Source organism: Apis florea, unplaced genomic scaffold (assembly GCF_048593485.1).
Source record: "Apis florea isolate Af1SG1 unplaced genomic scaffold, ASM4859348v1 contig_3496_pilon, whole genome shotgun sequence".
In the NCBI taxonomy this organism is placed as follows: domain Eukaryota; kingdom Metazoa; phylum Arthropoda; class Insecta; order Hymenoptera; family Apidae; genus Apis; species Apis florea.
In genome coordinates, this window is record NW_028256773.1 from 4,905,347 (window position 1) to 4,924,401 (window position 19,055).

General features: G+C 22.9%; 5 protein-coding genes across 23 annotated transcripts in view; 3 read left to right on the forward strand and 2 right to left on the reverse strand.

Annotated features, from left to right (window-relative positions):
* Positions 1 to 4,873, forward strand: part of scalloped (TEA domain transcription factor 1 homolog scalloped) — a 173,229-nt gene extending 168,356 nt beyond the window's left edge. For all 18 annotated transcript variants that reach the window (XM_086913724.1, XM_086913711.1, XM_086913719.1 and 15 more), the window contains one exon: positions 588 to 4,873. In XM_086913724.1, coding sequence (XP_086769850.1) covers positions 588 to 701 — 114 coding nt within the window. In that variant the 3' untranslated portion in view covers positions 702 to 4,873. The remainder of the gene's footprint in view (positions 1 to 587) is intronic.
* Positions 4,874 to 5,234: 361 nt separating this feature from the next.
* Positions 5,235 to 8,436, forward strand: ArgRS (arginine--tRNA ligase-like protein). The gene is made up of 8 exons (XM_003690612.4): positions 5,235 to 5,530; positions 5,667 to 5,822; positions 5,919 to 6,144; positions 6,213 to 6,637; positions 6,827 to 6,968; positions 7,043 to 7,302; positions 7,375 to 7,567; positions 7,655 to 8,436. The coding sequence occupies exons 1-8, from the start codon at positions 5,483 to 5,485 to the stop codon at positions 8,227 to 8,229; spliced, it is 2,025 nt and encodes a 674-aa protein (XP_003690660.3). The 5' UTR covers positions 5,235 to 5,482; the 3' UTR covers positions 8,230 to 8,436.
* A 1,773-nt stretch (positions 8,437 to 10,209) lies between these two features.
* LeuRS (Leucyl-tRNA synthetase) lies at positions 10,210 to 15,763 on the forward strand. Its single transcript, XM_003690598.4, has 16 exons — positions 10,210 to 10,349; positions 10,713 to 10,925; positions 11,017 to 11,226; positions 11,293 to 11,454; positions 11,564 to 11,808; positions 11,874 to 12,099; positions 12,179 to 12,397; positions 12,494 to 12,947; positions 13,017 to 13,155; positions 13,281 to 13,551; positions 13,637 to 13,884; positions 13,956 to 14,190; positions 14,310 to 14,567; positions 14,657 to 14,872; positions 14,982 to 15,210; positions 15,282 to 15,763. Exons 1-16 carry the CDS (start codon positions 10,347 to 10,349, stop codon positions 15,497 to 15,499), a joined length of 3,546 nt encoding a protein of 1,181 aa, XP_003690646.2. The 5' UTR covers positions 10,210 to 10,346; the 3' UTR covers positions 15,500 to 15,763.
* A 221-nt stretch (positions 15,764 to 15,984) lies between these two features.
* Positions 15,985 to 17,808, reverse strand: LOC100863439 (betaine-homocysteine S-methyltransferase). Of its 2 annotated transcripts, XM_086913735.1 has the most exons (2): positions 16,665 to 17,808; positions 15,985 to 16,565 (listed from the first exon to the last, which is right to left on the reverse strand). In XM_086913735.1, the coding sequence occupies exons 1-2, from the start codon at positions 17,170 to 17,172 to the stop codon at positions 16,213 to 16,215; spliced, it is 861 nt and encodes a 286-aa protein (XP_086769861.1). In that variant the 5' UTR covers positions 17,173 to 17,808; the 3' UTR covers positions 15,985 to 16,212. The 2 variants fall into 2 exon arrangements, with proteins under 2 accessions (XP_086769861.1, XP_012350064.3); XM_012494610.3 differs by having other exon boundaries at positions 15,985 to 17,808.
* Positions 17,809 to 18,034: 226 nt separating this feature from the next.
* Positions 18,035 to 19,055, reverse strand: LOC100863089 (betaine-homocysteine S-methyltransferase). Its single transcript, XM_003690643.4, has one exon. The coding sequence runs from the start codon at positions 19,053 to 19,055 to the stop codon at positions 18,093 to 18,095; it is 963 nt and encodes a 320-aa protein (XP_003690691.1). The 3' UTR covers positions 18,035 to 18,092.

Sequence of the window (19,055 nt, forward strand, 5' to 3'; positions counted from 1 at the left end):
ATAGTTTTTCTCTTATATAAAATATTTATGAAACTAATAGTAATTTCAATTTAATTCTTTAGCATTTACATAATTGTTTAATCACATAAAAATAATCTAAAATACTGTTGTTATTTCAAGTATAAATTAATCATATTATATTCAATATATAACTAGAATAATTGCATAAAATAACTTATTGTAACAAATATAATTATTTTCACTGCTTAAGAGATAAAACATTATAAAACATTATATATGCATTAAATAAACATTACATACAGTAATTATTAAAAAAAAACCAATGATGATTATTTAAAAATATAAATTTATGTTATGTTTATATATAAGTAAAATTATAAACAAAATTGTGAAAATTAAAATATGTGTATTGTGAATTGATGAAAATTTGAAAATAAAACGAATTTCATATATTTTCTGCTATTTACATGTACATATAATTTTTAACTTGAAACTTTTTATTCCTAAGATATGAAATCTTTAATAATCTAAATAAGATCGTTCAATTTTTTATTTTAATTTTAATTGTTTAAATTTTTTATAAATTATTTTAATATTTATAATTATCTGTTTTCTTTCAATTGCAGGTTGTAACGAACAGGGATACGCAGGAAACGTTATTATGTACAGCATACGTGTTTGAAGTGTCGACGTCCGAGCACGGTGCACAACATCACATATACAGATTGATCAAGGACTAGCCTGCTTGAACCTGCTCGCCATGCAGCCATCCACCCCCCATCAGTGCCTACCATCACATAAAAAAAATCATCCATACGCGCATATACACGTCTACATACAAAAATGTTAACCCTTTGAAGCATTAGTTATATCGTTGTGATATCACATTTTTATATTGTTTTGTAGATTCTTTTTATCCTTAACCAAGGACACAAATATAGTATTTACATTGTAGAATAAATATGATATTTACATCATATATTAAATGATTAACAAAATTTGATTTTAATTGATTTGTATATGAAATATGTAAATGTAAATTTCTATAATTTAATTTTTGTCTTTCCTTTTTTTTCTTTTTTTAATCGATTATAAATGATTGATAATCTTGAATATCTTTTTTAAACGCTTCATGGGGTTAAGCGTTAATACATAATTGTAAACACGCTATCTACTATACATAGATACATTTCGCATCTATGTGTAATAAAGGTTCCATTGAAAATGTTCTGTTATTAAAAGAAAAAAAGGAAAAAATAATGCATAGAGTCATGTGTTTTTACATTCAACGTTTACTTTAATGATAGAAAATATTTAACTATTGAGAGATTTGATATATTGTATAAATATATTTTTATTTACAAATTTGAGATTTATACGTGATTTTTAATCAAATTATAATTTTTAATTTAATTAGGTTTTTCTTTGTTCTGTATTTTCGAACATTTTCTGTGAAACTCCTTAAAGAGAATGTGGAACACAAATACGTGAATACATTATACACATTACATACACAACATACACCTTTACACGTTAGAAGTACTGGCCAGCCCGAGCTTGAGTTTGATTCAAAACTGAGAAAAGTTGTAATAAAAAAAAATAATTGGTACGCGTGTTTTAACGTATCGAGGAAAGAATTTCCTGCTTATAGTTTCTGCAGGAAGTGCATTCCAGATGACGAAATTGTAAATTTTATATTGAGAAACAGATATAATCGTATATATATTTTATGAATATTCCGTCATTTGCTTGCAAACGATCGAATTCGTCGCGGTTTTAATAAAAGAGATATAATAAAAGTTAAGTTGAAATTGACGACAATAAATTTGGAAAAAAATGAGTGTCAGAGATATAGTGTATGTACCAAACGAAGAAGAATAAAAAAAAAAAAAAATATATATATATATATATATATATATAAAAACATAAAAAAAAGTATAAGATGAGAAACAGACTCTGATCTCGGAAAGGCGTGGTACCAACATAATTTAGTATTATAGTTTTATTATTAAATTAGGAAATAGATCAGACAAGACATCCACACACAGATATACATATATTACATATAAGAATATATATGTTAAATATTAATGCAATGATTACGATTTACATTGTTATAAATGATCGTGTATAAAGTTATCTAAGTGATTTCTAAGTTTTAAACGAAATGGAAGTTGAATAGAGAGGTAATGCCATTATGATTTCTTAAGTTTCCTTAATTATATTATCATTACAATTTTTTTTTTTTAATTATCCAAACTGAAAAAGATTGAGAATAACGTTACAACCGAAACCTTAAGCTTTCTTTTATAGAAATGTTTTCTTTCTTTTCATTTTTTTTTTTTTTTTTTTTTTTTTTTTTTTGTTTTTTCTTAGTTCTATTACGACTAACAGTAAGAATTTTCGCTGCAGAGCTTTTTAATTCTCAATGATCAGATAAAAGAAAAAAAAGATTTTTATGTACTTTCTAAAAGAGACAAACTTTTAATAAACGCACTTACAGTCGTGCAAACCCACCCATTCTTAGGCAGCGACACTTAGATTAGAGGGATGTGTTTGTATTTCTTATAATCATTTTATTTTGTACTCTAAGATCTTTCTTTTTTTCTATAGTTCTTACGTAAATGATTTTCTTACTTAGCATATTTTGTTTGTTTTTATCTTTCTATTACACATTTATGATACAAATATATCAGATTTTATTAATTACGTGCGCTAGATACGGACAACATCTATCAAATAGAGATACTTTTCTTTAACTTAGTGACATGATCATCTTAATACATTTTATTAGGAGAATATTAAAATTAAAGTTCAAAAATGTAAACTAAATCTAATCTTTGAGCTTTATTCTCCATTTTTAAAGAGCAACTATGTAATAGTGTGATAAATTTTATCACAGCTCTCTAAATTTGAGCATATATTTAAGAGTTCATACAACTTTGCTTGACAATGTGTTTTGTACTTAATTTTATTTTAACATTTCAATGTATGAACCAAAAGTTTCATATTATAGATATTCTGTTTTACAACTTTTCAACAACAATTATATAAGAGAGTAAAGGACCATTAAAATCTTATGCGATTAATTTTATTTAGTCACATCTCTCGCAGAGACTATATACATGTAAATGCACAGAAAACTTTTTATATATTCTTTAATCTGATCAATTGCGTGTTCTGAAACAGGACTTGCCTATATGGAGCAGTGAATGTTAAGATAATACAGGAAAGAATCATGTATACTTTAAGGAAATAATTAATATTTACTTTATTCTTTACTTTAATTAACTTTTACGCAACAAGTGGCAATGTATTTTGATCTCTCTTTTAGTCAGAAATATGTCGCTTTTTATTTGGGGTGAGAATTAAATTCGTTAAGTGATTGACTGAATAACGAAGGAACTTATATATTTAAATAATAATGTATATGGCTTTCGTTCAATAACTGGCAGCTTTCACAATTTTCACAGTTTTTACTTATTGTTATCTTTTTTTTCTTTTTTTTTTTTTCTCTTTATAATTGATTATAAGTTTCGTTTTTACATATTATATCCATAAATCGTAATTTTACTAAATTGTATGTATATTAAGGTAGAATTAGAATCATTAAGATGATTTTATATGATATTATCAGAAAATTTAATCACTTGTTTTTATCAGTAGTATATACGTAGATAACAAGAAAAAGAAAAAATATTTTTCTGCGATTTAAATCAATAAAAATATATGCGCTACAGTAAAAATTATTTTGTTTAATATTAATTAATCAAAAAGATATCTAATGGTTCTAATTTTACCTATGATAAATTGTTATTACAAAAGCAAAAAATTATGCAATATATTTAGAAAATACTCAAATGTTTTTGGTTATACGAATTTTTATTTTAAAGAAAAATTATGAAGAAAAAAATGGGAGAAGTTTGAAATCGCAAAAAGAAAAAAGCACCGACACTAATATTATTAACATTAACGAATAATGATTTTAAAGTAAGCGAATTACATTTATAAGGAAAGATTATGAAAATATATATTTATCTATGTCTTCTGTGAAGATAGAAAATAGCACTCTCTCACTCTATATTGATGATATCAGAAAAGAAAAAATTGAAATCCATAAAGATACAAACGCAGAAGTAGATTAGGGAGAAAGTGGAAGAATTCGCACTGTACACAATACATGATATGATTGATAACAAACCGACGAAATTTGTTAAATACTTTGTACATATTTACATAAAGATCATCAAAAGAAAAGTTCCAGTACATTTTATGTATTACATAAAGTACTTTGGCGAAAAGAAATATTACTTGTCATTTGTAAATCGAATTTTCGAAATTAAAAACACTAAAATTTTTGTCTATATTTTCATAGAGATTCATATATAAAAAACCATTTGTTTTATTAAAATTAAAATAATAGCATAAATTTCTTAATAATTGAAATATTAGAATTTCATAATGAAATTACAATTCAAATTTTTAAGAAATAATTCGTTTAATAAGATTTTTTAAATTATCTGTTAAACTTTATAAAAATATCCCCTCTATGAAAACATTGACTATATTTCTTATAGCATATTGCTAAACTATATATGAAAATTAAAAAAAACTGGTATCTATTTACAATTTATATTTCTTCATATCCTGGAACTGCCATATCAAAGAATTGAGCTTGAATATAAGAATGATTAAATGGAATATTGATCAGAAAGAATGGAATCTACCTGTATATTATCATAAATAAAACGAAACGAGGATCAAAGTAGTTGATTTAACAAGTAAATAAAGAACGAAATGATATATCATTAAATTAGAGGTTTAAAAATATAATAGAATTCAGTATATGTACAGTATTTGAAAAACATGTTTATAATTTGTATGGAAAATAAATAATTGATATAAAAAGAAACTATTTTCCCTATATCTACCTTTAAATATTTAATAAAAAAAATATTAATTTTATTTCAAGTTCTATAATTATAGATAACTGTCTTTATAATTTATCTTAATATAAACAATTTATAATATTTTATTTTTTTGTGATTTTGTTAATCTTATTTTTAATTTATTTGCATTTATTTATTTTTAATTTGACAAATATATTTGATTATAATATTTATTAACTAAGGTAAATAAAGTACTGGTATGATTTATTGAATAAATATGAGATAAAGAAAAATATGTCAATATGTCAAAAAATGCGCTGATTTAAATGAAATATATCTACTTTAGAAAATATATATACATACATATATATATATATACATAAAACATATATACATATACATATATACATAAAATTATGGGTATTGAATTTTTAAAATATTTTTTTTATATTTAATTTGATTTTATACATTATTTATAATTTTAATTTATTATTTATTAATAATTTATATATATCGTATAAATATAAATATATTTTCTATCTAATATATAAAGTATAAGATTTTTTGAAAGATCCACGTGCATTATTTTTGTACAAAAGTAAACCTTTTATTGAAAGTAAACCTTTAATACGATGTCTACTATAAATCTAGAAAATTTCCATAAAAGAGCAGCTGCTGCGGTAAATTATATTATTTATTTACATTTATTATTTTATAAAAATTTATCATTTTTATAAAAATATAATTTGAGATTGTTAAATAATTCTCATAGGTTATAATATTCATTATTACATATATATTTTTTTTTTTTTACAGGAAGAAGAAATAGCTTTTTTAAAAAAAGAAATTGAATTTTTACGACAAAATATTACCATTAACGATTCGAAGATAAATTCTATATCTGAAGATGAATATATAAAATTAGAACAAGAAAATATAAAACTAAAACATAGAGTGGCTATTTTAAAAAGGGTTTGTATAATTAAACTCATTTGAAAGATCTAAATAATTTTATAACTTTTATTATTCTTATGAATAAAATAATATATTTTTGTTTAATTTATATAGACCATTGAAACTGAACGAGCAAAATCAGAAAGCAAAACAAAAACAACAGAGAATAATGCCGTTAGTATATATGATACATTATATAATTTATTTGAAAAAGCAATTTCAACTGCATATCCAAATGTTTGTGAACCTCCAATAATTATATCAATTAGTACCAATCCAAAATTTGGAGATTACCAATGTAACAGTGCTATGCCACTTTGTAAACAACTCAATAATGATGGTAAGAAATAATATTAATATTATTAGAGAATATATTATTAAAATATATATATATTTATATCTATATAGGAATTCAAACAAAACCACGAGATGTTGCAAATAATATTATGTCAAAAATAGAAGAATCAAGCTTAGTCTCCAAGTTAGAAGTTGCTGGTGCAGGTTTTATAAATATCTATTTAAAAAAAGAATTTACACAAATAATTTTAACCACTTTAGTGAAAAATGGAAAAGTATTTCCACCTTATACAAAAAAACAGAAAGTGATTATAGATTTCTCAAGTCCTAATATTGCCAAAGAAATGCATGTTGGACATTTAAGATCTACTATAATTGGAGATAGTATTGCAAGATTGTTAGAATTTTTGGGACATGATGTATTAAGAATAAATCATATTGGTGATTGGGGTACACAATTTGGAATGTTAATAGCTCATCTTCAAGATAGATTTCCTGATTATTTAACTATATGTCCACCTATTATAGATCTCCAAGTAATTTTAAATAATTTTAAATATATTTTTGTTTTATAATTCGTTTTTATAAGTATATTTTTATTATATTAGATATTATTTTTTATTTATTATATTTATTATATTATATATTATATATTATTATATTATATATTAATATTATACATTATATTTACAAATAATTATTCTAAGTTATTCTAAAAATTATAGAGCTTTTATAAAGAATCAAAGGCAAGATTTGATGAAGACGAGGAATTTAAGAAACGTGCTTATAACTGTGTTGTTAAATTACAAGCATTCGATCCTGAAATGATAAAAGCATGGCAATTAATTTGCGACGTTTCAAGAAAAGGTAAAATAATTAATATTATAAAATTAGATAAAATATTTTTAATCTCAATGTATATATTTATATTTTAAATATAGAATTCGAGAAGATATATGTTCGTTTAGACATTAATTTAATAGAAAGAGGAGAATCTTTTTATCAAAAACATATGGAAATTATAGTCAAAGATTTAGAAGCAAAAGGACTATTAGAAAATGATGAAGGACGAAAAATAATGTGGGGTAAAAGTAATAGTGAGATTCCTTTGACTATTGTCAAATCTGATGGTGGTTTTACTTATGATACATCAGATATGGCAGCACTTAAACAACGTATAGAAGAAGAAAAAGCAAATTGGGTATTTTTACATTATCTTAGCATATTAATAAAATATTTTATCTTTATTTTTCGCTATATTCTATTTTTACAGATAATATATGTAACAGATGCTGGTCAAGCTAAACATTTTCAAATACTAAAAAGTTGTGGTGAACGAGCAGGAATTATAAAAAGTTATCATAGAATGGATCATGTTGGATTTGGTGTTGTTCTTGGTAAAGATAAAAAGAAATTTAAAACCAGATCAGGTGATACAGTAAAATTAAGTGAATTACTTGATGAAGGTATTTTTCTATGCATCATTACATTACATTACATATTATATTATGTAATATATATAATATTTTTAAAATCTTTATCTCTTATTTAAGGTTTAAAGAGAGCATTGGACAAACTAAAAGAAAAAGAACGCGATAAAGTACTTACAGAAGAAGAATTAAAAATTGCACAAGAATCTATTGCTTATGGATGTATAAAATATGCAGATTTATCACATAATAGAAATCACGAATATGTATTTTCCTTTGATAAAATGTTGGAAGATAAAGGCAATACTGCTGTATACTTGTTATATGCTTTAACAAGAATACGTTCTATTGCAAGAGCAGCCAATATTACACAAAATAAATTACAAGAATTGGCTCAATGTAATCAAATATCATTAGAGCATGAAAAGGAATGGAAGTTAGCAAAAGTATTAATTAAATTTGCTGATGTATTAATTAAAATTACAAAAGATTTATACCTACATCAATTATGCGAATATTGTTATGAAATCTCATGTGCTTTTAGTGAATTTTATGATAATTGTTATTGTGTTGAGAAAAATGAACTTGGAGAAATAATAAATATAAATATTGGTCGCATGCTTTTAACTGAAGCTACTGCTATTATAATGGAAAAATGCTTTTCAATACTAGGCTTAAAACCGGTTGCGCGTATGTAAACATATTTATACAAACATATAATATAAAATAACAATAAAAACTATACTCTTTATAGAAATTTATAAAATAAAAATAATATTTTTTGAAACCTTTATAAGGATAAATCTGTAAAAATTATATCAAACAAAACAATCTTGTCTGTATTTACACTAAAAACAAATCTAAATAAAGCTGATGAATAGAAGGATAGAGATAGCATACAAAAAGAATAATAATAGATTATTAATGCCATCTCTAAATATCACAGATAAAACAAGAAAGAAAAAGAGTATGAAAAGAACAAAGATACAATAAAAATATTGTAATCAGTGTAATCCTTAAAATGTCGCAAATGAAACGTATAAAAAAGAGACAGAAAATGAAAGATAGAAATAAAACAAGAATTGACTGTTAGCGTCATCTATTAATTATTTCTAGAAAATAATTCCAGAGAAATGTCTTTAATATAAAAGAAATGACACTAATAGTCAATTTTTGTTCTATTTATTCTTCTTCTATTTTCTATTTTTTTTTTTTTTATGTTTCATTTGCGATAATTTGGAAATAGCATTGATTTGAATATTCGCTTTTCTTGTTTATATTCGTTTTATGAATATTTAAAAATGGCGTAGACAGTCAATTCTTATCCTATCTATTATTTGCTTTTAATATATGATTATACAAAAGACACCAGATATAGGAGAAATAGAAAAAATAAAGAATAATAATTTTTCGATTTACATGATACAATATTTTTTTGAAAAAAAAGTTTATTAAAAATGTAGCATGTACATCTATCACTTGATTGCAAAATGATTTAAAATGACTTATTTTAAAAGCGAAATAGCTTTTTATTCTAAGAGATAAATATGCACAAGGTAAATATTTTTAAAATTAAGAAAATTGTTTAAAAAATGATTAAAAATCCAAAAAAATAACAATTGCAATGCAATCTAAGTATATAAAATGTAAGTATTATTTTACAAATAAATATATATAATATGATAAGAATTCGTGGAAATTTTGTTACCTCTTATTATATTCTTATTACCTCAATTACCTCAATTATATTCTTTTAAAATCGGAAATTTAGAAAAAAATTTCGATTTTATGTTAGAAGAATATAATAATAAAAAGCGATATGCGAAATTTTTCTAGAAATTATAAAAAAAAATTTTATATATATTTATTTATGAAATACATATTTTTTTTATTATAATTTACTATCATGTTTTTTGATTTTTAATTGTTTTTAAATAGTTAATCTTTTTTTTAATTCTTAATTTAATTTTAAAAATTACCTCTTAAAATAAAAGCCATTATTTTTTTGCCATCATCTGAAATTAATATATTTCAGCTGATATATCTCAGATTTTCTTCATTTTTTTCATATTTTTTTTATATTATTATATTTGATAAACTATTGCATTTAATTTTTATTATATATAAATTATATTATATACATGTACTAATAAAATTTTTTTTGTAATAATTCATTCTATATTTTATTTTACTCAAATTATTTTTAACAAATGATCGTCAAATTTATCATGTAATATGTATTCATTAAACGCTTGATTTTTTCTTTAAATTGTCATTCAACTCAAAATAGAAAAACGTAATTATTAAATTATAATTGTTATAATAAATATAATAAAAGAGATAAATAAAAATATTTTCATTTTTTATATTACTATTATTTTATAATTACATTGAACTTGAGTTTTATGAATTTTTATAATTATTTCATTGACCATATTTTGTAGCCATTATGAGGATGCTGAAATCAATATCAACTTTTAAATTGATATTAATCAAATTTATATCATGGAAATCTATAAAATGATCAAATATATATATATTACATAAATAAATATATATATATTACATTTTCAGTTTTACAATGTATTTCTAAGATAATAATTTCGCAAAATATAGTATATCTTAATATATGACGTGAATATACGTAAATGTTATAATCGGAAGTGATAACAGTAGAATTTATATTTTCCTGTTGTATTGCATCATCTATGATATATAGACTTATAGACTTCTTAACCTGTTTAATTAACTTTATACAAAGGTATTTAATAGTGGTATTCGATACTTAATCTTAACTTGGATTCTATTATATAAAATGGTAAATATTATAATTATTTAAACAAAATCTAAATATTATTAAATCATCAACATAAATAATTTCTGTAATAGCACAAAAATGTTAGCTGTAAGAAATTCAAATATGTTTTTTTTTGAATATTTTTTTGAATATCTTTTATCTTTTTTAAAATTTACTTTGTTTAATTACTAGTAGTTTTTCTCTATAAATTAATATCGTTATGTAATTTTTAAAAAAATATATCATAATTATTTATTATAAATTCATGTATCATAAAATTAATTTTTATAATATAAATTTTAATCTAGAATAAAATAAATATTTTAATATTGCTAAATTACTATTTCATACATTTAAAATGTTGTTTATAATTGTTTCTAATAGACAATAGAAAGAAAGGGGACATTTAAAGTAGAATATCTTCAAAAAATTGAAAAAGATGTTCAAGCTATATGGGAAGAAAGAAAAATATATGAAGAAGATGCGCCTTTGGAACCAAGAAAAAATTCTGATGAGAAATTTCTTGCAACATTTCCTGTTCCTTATATGAATGGAAGACTTCATCTTGGTCATATATTTTCATTATCAAAATGTGAAGTAAATATGAATATATAGAAATATTTAATGAAACAAATTTGAAGATATATGCAAATTGAAGAAATTTTAATTTTATTTTATAATTTTATAGTTTGCAATACGCTACAATCGCCTTTTAGGAAAGAAAGTTCTTTTCCCATTTGGCTTTCATTGCACTGGTATGCCTATTAAAGCATGTGCAGATAAACTAAAAAGAGAAATGGAATTATATGGTTATCCACCACAATTTCCTAATGAGGAAAAAATTAAAGAAGAAATTAAAGATGATATAGTAATAAAAGATAAAAGTAAAGGAACAAAGGTAAAATTATATAAATTATATAAAATATTTTTATATGTCAATTTTTAAATAATGATTACTTTTTAGAGTAAAGCAATTGCAAAAACTGCTAATGCAAAATATCAATGGCAAATTATGCAAATGCTTGGTTTAAAAAATGAAGACATAAAAAAGTTTGCTGATGCTTCATATTGGTTAGATTATTTTCCTCCTCTTGCTGTAAAAGATATTAAATCAGTTGGAATACATGTAAGTCATATAATTTTTTTTTTTAACAAATATAATATAATATAATAATTAATAAATAATATATAGTATAATAATTGAAGAATATAAGAAAATATGGAATTAATTCAAGGTGGATTGGCGTAGAACATTTATTACAACAGATGCAAATCCATTTTTTGATTCATTTGTACGTTGGCAATTTCAACATTTAAAAAATAGAAACAAAATAAAATATGGAAAAAGATATACAATTTATTCACCAAAAGATGGACAACCTTGCATGGATCATGATAGATCATCTGGAGAAGGTGTAGGGCCACAAGAATATACATTAATTAAAATGAAATTACAAGAACCTTATCCTTTAAGTTTAAAGTAGGTATTATATAATTTACAAAATTTGCTTTAAATATCAAACATATATTTATATATTCTTACAGATCTCTTTCTGGAAAATCAGTTTATTTAGTTGCTGCTACTCTAAGACCAGAAACTATGTATGGTCAAACAAACTGTTGGATTCATCCAGATATAAATTATATTGCTTATATATTGCCAAATGAAGATGTTTATATTTCAACAGAAAGAGCTGCTCGGAATATGGCATATCAAGATTTTTTTAAAGAGGAAGGAAAAATACCAATTGTATTAAAATTTTCTGGAAAAGTAATATTCTTTTTATTATTTATAAGAAAAATTGCTTATATTACGTATTAGATATAAATAATAAATATAAAATTAATAGGAGATATTAGGATTACCATTAGAAGCACCTCTTACAAATTACAAAGTGATTTATACTTTACCAATGTTAACTATTAAAGAAGACAAAGGTACTGGAGTTGTTACTTCTGTACCTAGTGATTCCCCTGATGATTATGCAGCTTTAACAGATTTAAAAAAAAAACAAGCTCTCAGAGAAAAATATAATATTACTGATGAGATGATATTCCCTTATGATCCTGTAAGTTTAACATCTATTCTTATAATAATAAAAATAAATTATAAAATTAATAAATAGTAAAAATAATTAATGAAATTATATATATATATATATTAGATACCTATTATTGAAGTACCAGAACTTGGTAATTTATGTGCAGTAACTTTATATGACAAATTAAAAATTCAATCTCAAAATGATAAAGTTAAATTACTAGAAGCTAAAGAAATTGCATATCTGAAAGGATTTTATGATGGTGTTTTGCTAGTTGGTCAATATAAAGGAAATAAAGTTCAAGATGTTAAAAAGCATGTTCAAAAGGAATTAATAAATGAGGGAAAAGCAGTTATATATTATGAACCTGAGAAAACTATAATTTCAAGATCAAATGATGAATGTGTAGTAGCCTTATGTAATCAATGGTATTTAGACTATGGAGAAGAAACTTGGAAAAAAAAAGCAATAGAAGCCTTAAATAACCTTAATACTTTTCATGATGAAGTGAAAAAAAATTTTATGGCTTGTCTTAATTGGTTACATGAGTATGCATGTTCAAGAACTTATGGACTTGGTAAGATAATCGTTAAATAAAAGATATGACAATTTTTCTATCATATATTTTTATAGATATAAATTCCAGGTACTAAATTACCATGGGATGAAAATTGGTTAATAGAATCACTCTCAGATACAACAATTTATATGGCTTATTATACTGTGGCGCATTTATTGCAAGGAGGAACGTTTAAAGGCGATAAACCAAATACTTATAACATAAAGTAAAATTTCAAAGTTCATTTTAAACAACTATTAATTATTGCAATTATTTACTGTAAAATTAATTTCTTATTAAATTAGTTAAATTATTTTTATTAATATTATATTATAATTATTCTATATTTAGACCTGATGAAATGACATCTGAAGTATGGGATTATATTTTTTTTAAAGATACAAAATTTCCCAAAACAAAAATAAAGAAAGAAGCATTAGATCATATGCGACGTGAATTTAATTATTGGTATCCAGTAGATTTACGAGTATCTGGAAAAGATCTAATACAAAATCATTTAACATTCTTTATTTATAATCATATTGCAATTTGGTCTAAGCAACCTGAATTGTGGCCAAAAGGAATAAGAGCAAATGGACATTTACTTTTAAATTCATCAAAGGTAAGAAATATAATTTTATAATTTAATTAAATATTTTATAAGTATTGAAAAAGAATAAATTATATATATAATGATATTTGATTAGATGTCTAAATCAGAAGGTAATTTTCTAACACTTGCTGAAGCTGTAGAAAAATTTTCAGCAGATGGTATGCGATTATGTCTGGCTGATTCTGGCGATTCAATAGAAGATGCTAATTTTGTAGAAAGTACAGCTAATGCTGGAATTCTTAGATTATATACCTTTATTGAATGGGTTAAAGAAGTGTTAGCTTCAAAAGATATCTTTAGACAAGGAAAACCATATACATTTAATGATAAGGTTTTTGAAAGGTATTTATTAAAATATTCAGCTTTCACTTTGTAAATTCATATTAATTAATTAAATTTTTAATTAAATCTAGTGAAATGAATCAAAAAATACGAGAAACTGAAGAGAATTACTCAAAAATGCTATATAAAGAAGCTCTAAAAACAGGATTCTTTGAATTTCAAGCAGTAAGAGATAAATATTTGCAATTGAGTGCTTTAGATGGTATTAGTTGGATATTAATTATGAAATATATAGAATTTCAAATTATTCTTTTATCTCCAATTTGTCCACATGTAACAGAACATGTGTGGACATTAATTGGTAAAGTAAGTATATTGTATTTAATGTGCAATTTTATATAATGATTAATCAAATAAAACATTAATTAAAACATTAATTACATTACAATATAATAATAATAATAATGATCTTTTTTTTTCAATAGGAAGATAGTATATTAAATGCTAGATGGCCTCAGGTAGGCGTCATAGATGAAATTCTTATAAAATCATCACAATATCTTATGGATGCTGCACATTCATTTAGAATTTTGTTAAAAAATTATTTAACTCTTAAAAAAACACAAAAAGGAAAAACTGAAACATTAACTATAGAGAAACCTACTGAAGGAACAATTTGGGTAGCTAAAACGTATCCTCCTTGGCAAAATACTATTTTAACTATGATGAAAAATTTATATCTTGTAAGTAATAATTCTATTTATAATTCTGATATTATATATATAAACGAATAAATTATATATATATATATTAATTTATTTATTTATTACAGAAAAATAACAATAATTTACCAGAAAATAAAATTATAGCATTAGAATTGGGAAAACATCAAGAATTAAAAAAATATATGAAACGATTAATGCCATTTGTACAAGTTATAAGAGAAAAAATGCAACTTGCTGGATTAAATGCATTTAATTTAACTTTAGATTTCGATGAATTTAAAGTTCTTCAAGATAATAAAAAATATCTTGAAAATACTTTAGATGTGAGTGCTTTAGATGTAAATTTTACTTGATATATTCTGTTTCATATCTTTTATTGAAAATTTTATTACTTGTTTTACCTGATAATCTTTTATTCATATTTATATATAGCTAGAAAATATTGTGATAAAATACACGGATGAAGCTCCAGAAAAAACGAGAGAAGAATGTTGTCCAGGTGCCCCTTATATGAATTTTTCTGTTAAAGTTGGAATTCCAGTATTCATTATAAATCCACAAAAATATAATGGTTTATTTAGAATGACCATTAAAATAGCAAATACAGATACTGTAGAAAATATTATATCACGAATATCAAAAGATAATAAACTTATAAAAAGTATGCAATTAATCAATATTATTATTTAATTATTGAATATTATTTATTCATTGAATTGTTTCTTTTTGTAGATTCATCATTAATATCCTTATATCGCTACAATGATCCTCTACTAGGACCTAGGAATAAACCTACAACTGAAAATATATTAAAAGGTAAAACTTTAATTCCACCTAATTCTGTATTTAATGTTGATATGGAAAGCAAAAATATTACTGTAGATGTAGAAGGAATTACATATAATGTAGGTAATGAATTAATTTATATTTACCAATCTCTGGAGAATTAAATATATTTAGAATTAATATAAAATATTTTATATAAAATATTTATATATAATTTTTTATAGTGATGAGTAACAAATATTTTACATGGTTTTTAAAAAATATATAAGATATTTAAATTCGCATTTTTTTTATTGTTTAAATTAAAAATTTCATTATTCATGAAATGTAAATATTATTTACAAAATATATATAATAAAATTTATATTATAATATAAAAATTAAACTTATTTAGAAACAAAAATAAATTTAATTTGAAAAATAAAAAAGTTTATATTATTCTTCTTGTAAAATTATGAAATTACATTTATTATCTGATTTAAATATAATGAATATTTAAGGATTTGTATTATTATAATTTGTTAATAATAACGAAATGTAATTTTTATAATTTTTTTTATATAATATTATATATTTATTATATTTTTTATTATTATTTTTAATTATTTAATATATTTATTAAAAAAAGGATTATGTAAGAAAAGTATACTTTTTAAATTTATATTTATACTTTTATATTTTAATAATAAAATGAATTTCTTTTAACATTCATATACAAATATAATTCAAAAAAGATAAAAGAAAATATTTTTTATTAGTTATTAAGTATAAAAATTAAATTATTTTAATATTTGAATTTTTTTATTTATTTTTATTTTGCATTATGTATCACTATTTACATATTGCACATTTACAACATATAATACAATTTAAGCATTTAATTTCTTTTCCATTTCTCTACCTCTGATCGTATTTTCTTTATATCAGTAGCATTTGTTCTACAGCATCCACCTATATATCGAACACCTAAAGTAAGCCACTCAAATATAAATTCATGTAAAGGACATTCTTTATCTTTTGTTGTCCAACCATTTTCTATTGTGTATTTTTCACCACTATTGGGGTATACTACCAATGGTACAAATTCTTGCTTATTATTTTCATTAATTCCTTTCAATAACTTAGTTACATTTTGTGGTGCAATGCAATTGACTCCAATTGCTAAAATTTGTTTTGGTAAGGCTTCTCTATAACATTGCATTGCAATTTGTTGAAAATTAGTTCCATCTGCTATACTTTTTCCATCATTGCAACATGAAAAAGATAACCAAGCTTTACTATTTGGAAATTCTTTTAACAATTTAATCAATGCTTCTGCTTCTTGCTTACATGGAATTGTTTCTATAGCTAATATATGAACACCATTATCTATTAATTTTTGAATACGTGGTCTATGCCAATTTATAAGAAATTCTTCTGTTACATTTGAACAATATTTGCCACTATATTCTGAAGCATCATGTAAACAAGCTCCATATGGTCCAATTGATCCAGCAATTAATGGATTTGCATTTATAACATTTCCTTTATTTTCTATTTTTTTTTTGTACAAATTCACAGCTTCTTTAGCATAATCTACAGCTTTAGAAAAGATATCAAGACTTTCTTCTTCTGTAATGTTCATATATTTTGAAAAGCCATCAATAGATGCTTGATAAGTATTTGTTAAAATTATATCTGCTCCAGCTTTCAAAAAATCCAAATGTGTAGAAATAATTGCATTAGGATTTGTAACAAGAAAACGTGCTGTCCATAATGGATCACCATCTATTATATCATCAACATGAGTTGCTAATTGTGTAGAAAATCCACCATCTAATACCATCACTTCTTGCATGATTTTCTATTAAAATTATCGTAATTATTAAATATTTTTAATATCAAAAATATCAGTATACATATACACACATATAAAAATATATAATTATTTTTGTTTTTTAATCATTTTAAATTGTAAATAATTTTTCTTAATAACGGTGCGTCTTTCACATTGGAAAAACCAAATTTTTATTTATAATTTCGCGCACGTCTTGGCCGCTTAAATGTGTTTACAACGTCTGAGGCAACAATTTCTATAATTGACTTCACAAAATACATCTATTCCAAAGTCCATTATGAATCTGTGAGATAAATATTATAAAAACGTGAACAAAATTTCAAATGTAATTATACTCATAGTTCTTACGTCGTGAAGAGCTTTTATACTAGGAAGATCAGATTTAGTCACGTGTATTATACGTATTATGATAAATCGCGTATTTGTGATATATATTATATATATATATATACAATATTTTTAAATGTAACATTATCTTGCATTGGTCTGATAAGTATTAATCAATGTCAATTGATGTCTTTTCTTATACAAATTTGAAGACTGAAGTTACAAATGCTTTTTATAACGATAAATTTAGATTTTTTTTTTATCATTGAAATGCAGTATCAAATGAATTAAACTAATAAATAATATGTTTCATAACAAAAAAAGACATAATAAAATATATGTATAATTAGAATATCTATAAAAAATTTAAATATATTTTTTTTTCGAATAAATATTAATTGAAAAAAATATTTATTGCTTGTAAATAAAAATAATAGTTATTATATATATGTATATATATAGGCATTTAATTTTATAAAGATGTTAAAAAATATATAAAAGAATATATATAAAATTAAAAATAAAATTAACAAAATTTTAAAAAGCAAAAATAATTAAATTTTTATTTAAAAAAAATTAATCCATTATTTCCATTATTGCTCTTTTGATTTTTTGAAATTATTTACTGCTTTCCTAATTGATTTTATATTCTCTGCATACATTCTGCAACATCCTCCAAGATATCGTATTCCAAATTCTAACCATTCAGGAATGAAACTTTCAAGTGGAGCACAACTTTCATTTTTTATCCAACCTTCATTTGGTGAATAGATTTCACCACTATTAGGATATGCTATAAGTGGTATAAAATCATTTCCTGATCCCATATTGATATTTTTCAATAAAGGAGTTACATCTTTTGGAGCAATACAATTTACACCAATGGCAACTATTTGTCCTGGTAATGTTTTATAACAACGTGTAGAAAGTTCTTGAAAATTGCTTCCATCTACTATTTTTTGTGTATTTCTTTCACAAGAAAATGAAAGCCATGCTTTAGTATTTGGATATTCTCTTAGAAGTTCAACTATTGCTTCTGCTTCTTGATAACAAGGTATAGTTTCTAATGCTAATAAATCTATACCAGCATTTATAATAGCATCTATACGTGATTTATGCCATTGAATTATATTTTCACGAGGTGTTATTTTGCCATAAGCTCCATTATATTCTGAGCCATCATGCAAACTAGCTCCATATGGTCCACAAGAGGCAACAATCATAGGATTTTTATTCTCAACATCATTACTGTCTATAACTTCTTTAGTATAATCATTCACTGCAGTTTTAGCAAGATGAACAGCTTTATGTAACAATTTTATACTTTCTTCTTCACTTATAGACAAATGTTTCATTAAGCTAGGAATTGAAGCTTGATATGTATTTGTTTCAATAATATCTGCACCTGCTTTCAAAAAATCCAAATGTGTAGCATATACTGCATTAGGATTTGTTACTAAAAATTTTGATGTCCATAAGGGATCACCATCGACTTTTTCATTAACATGAGTAGATAATTGAGCACCAAATCCACCATCTAAAATCTTAACATTCAT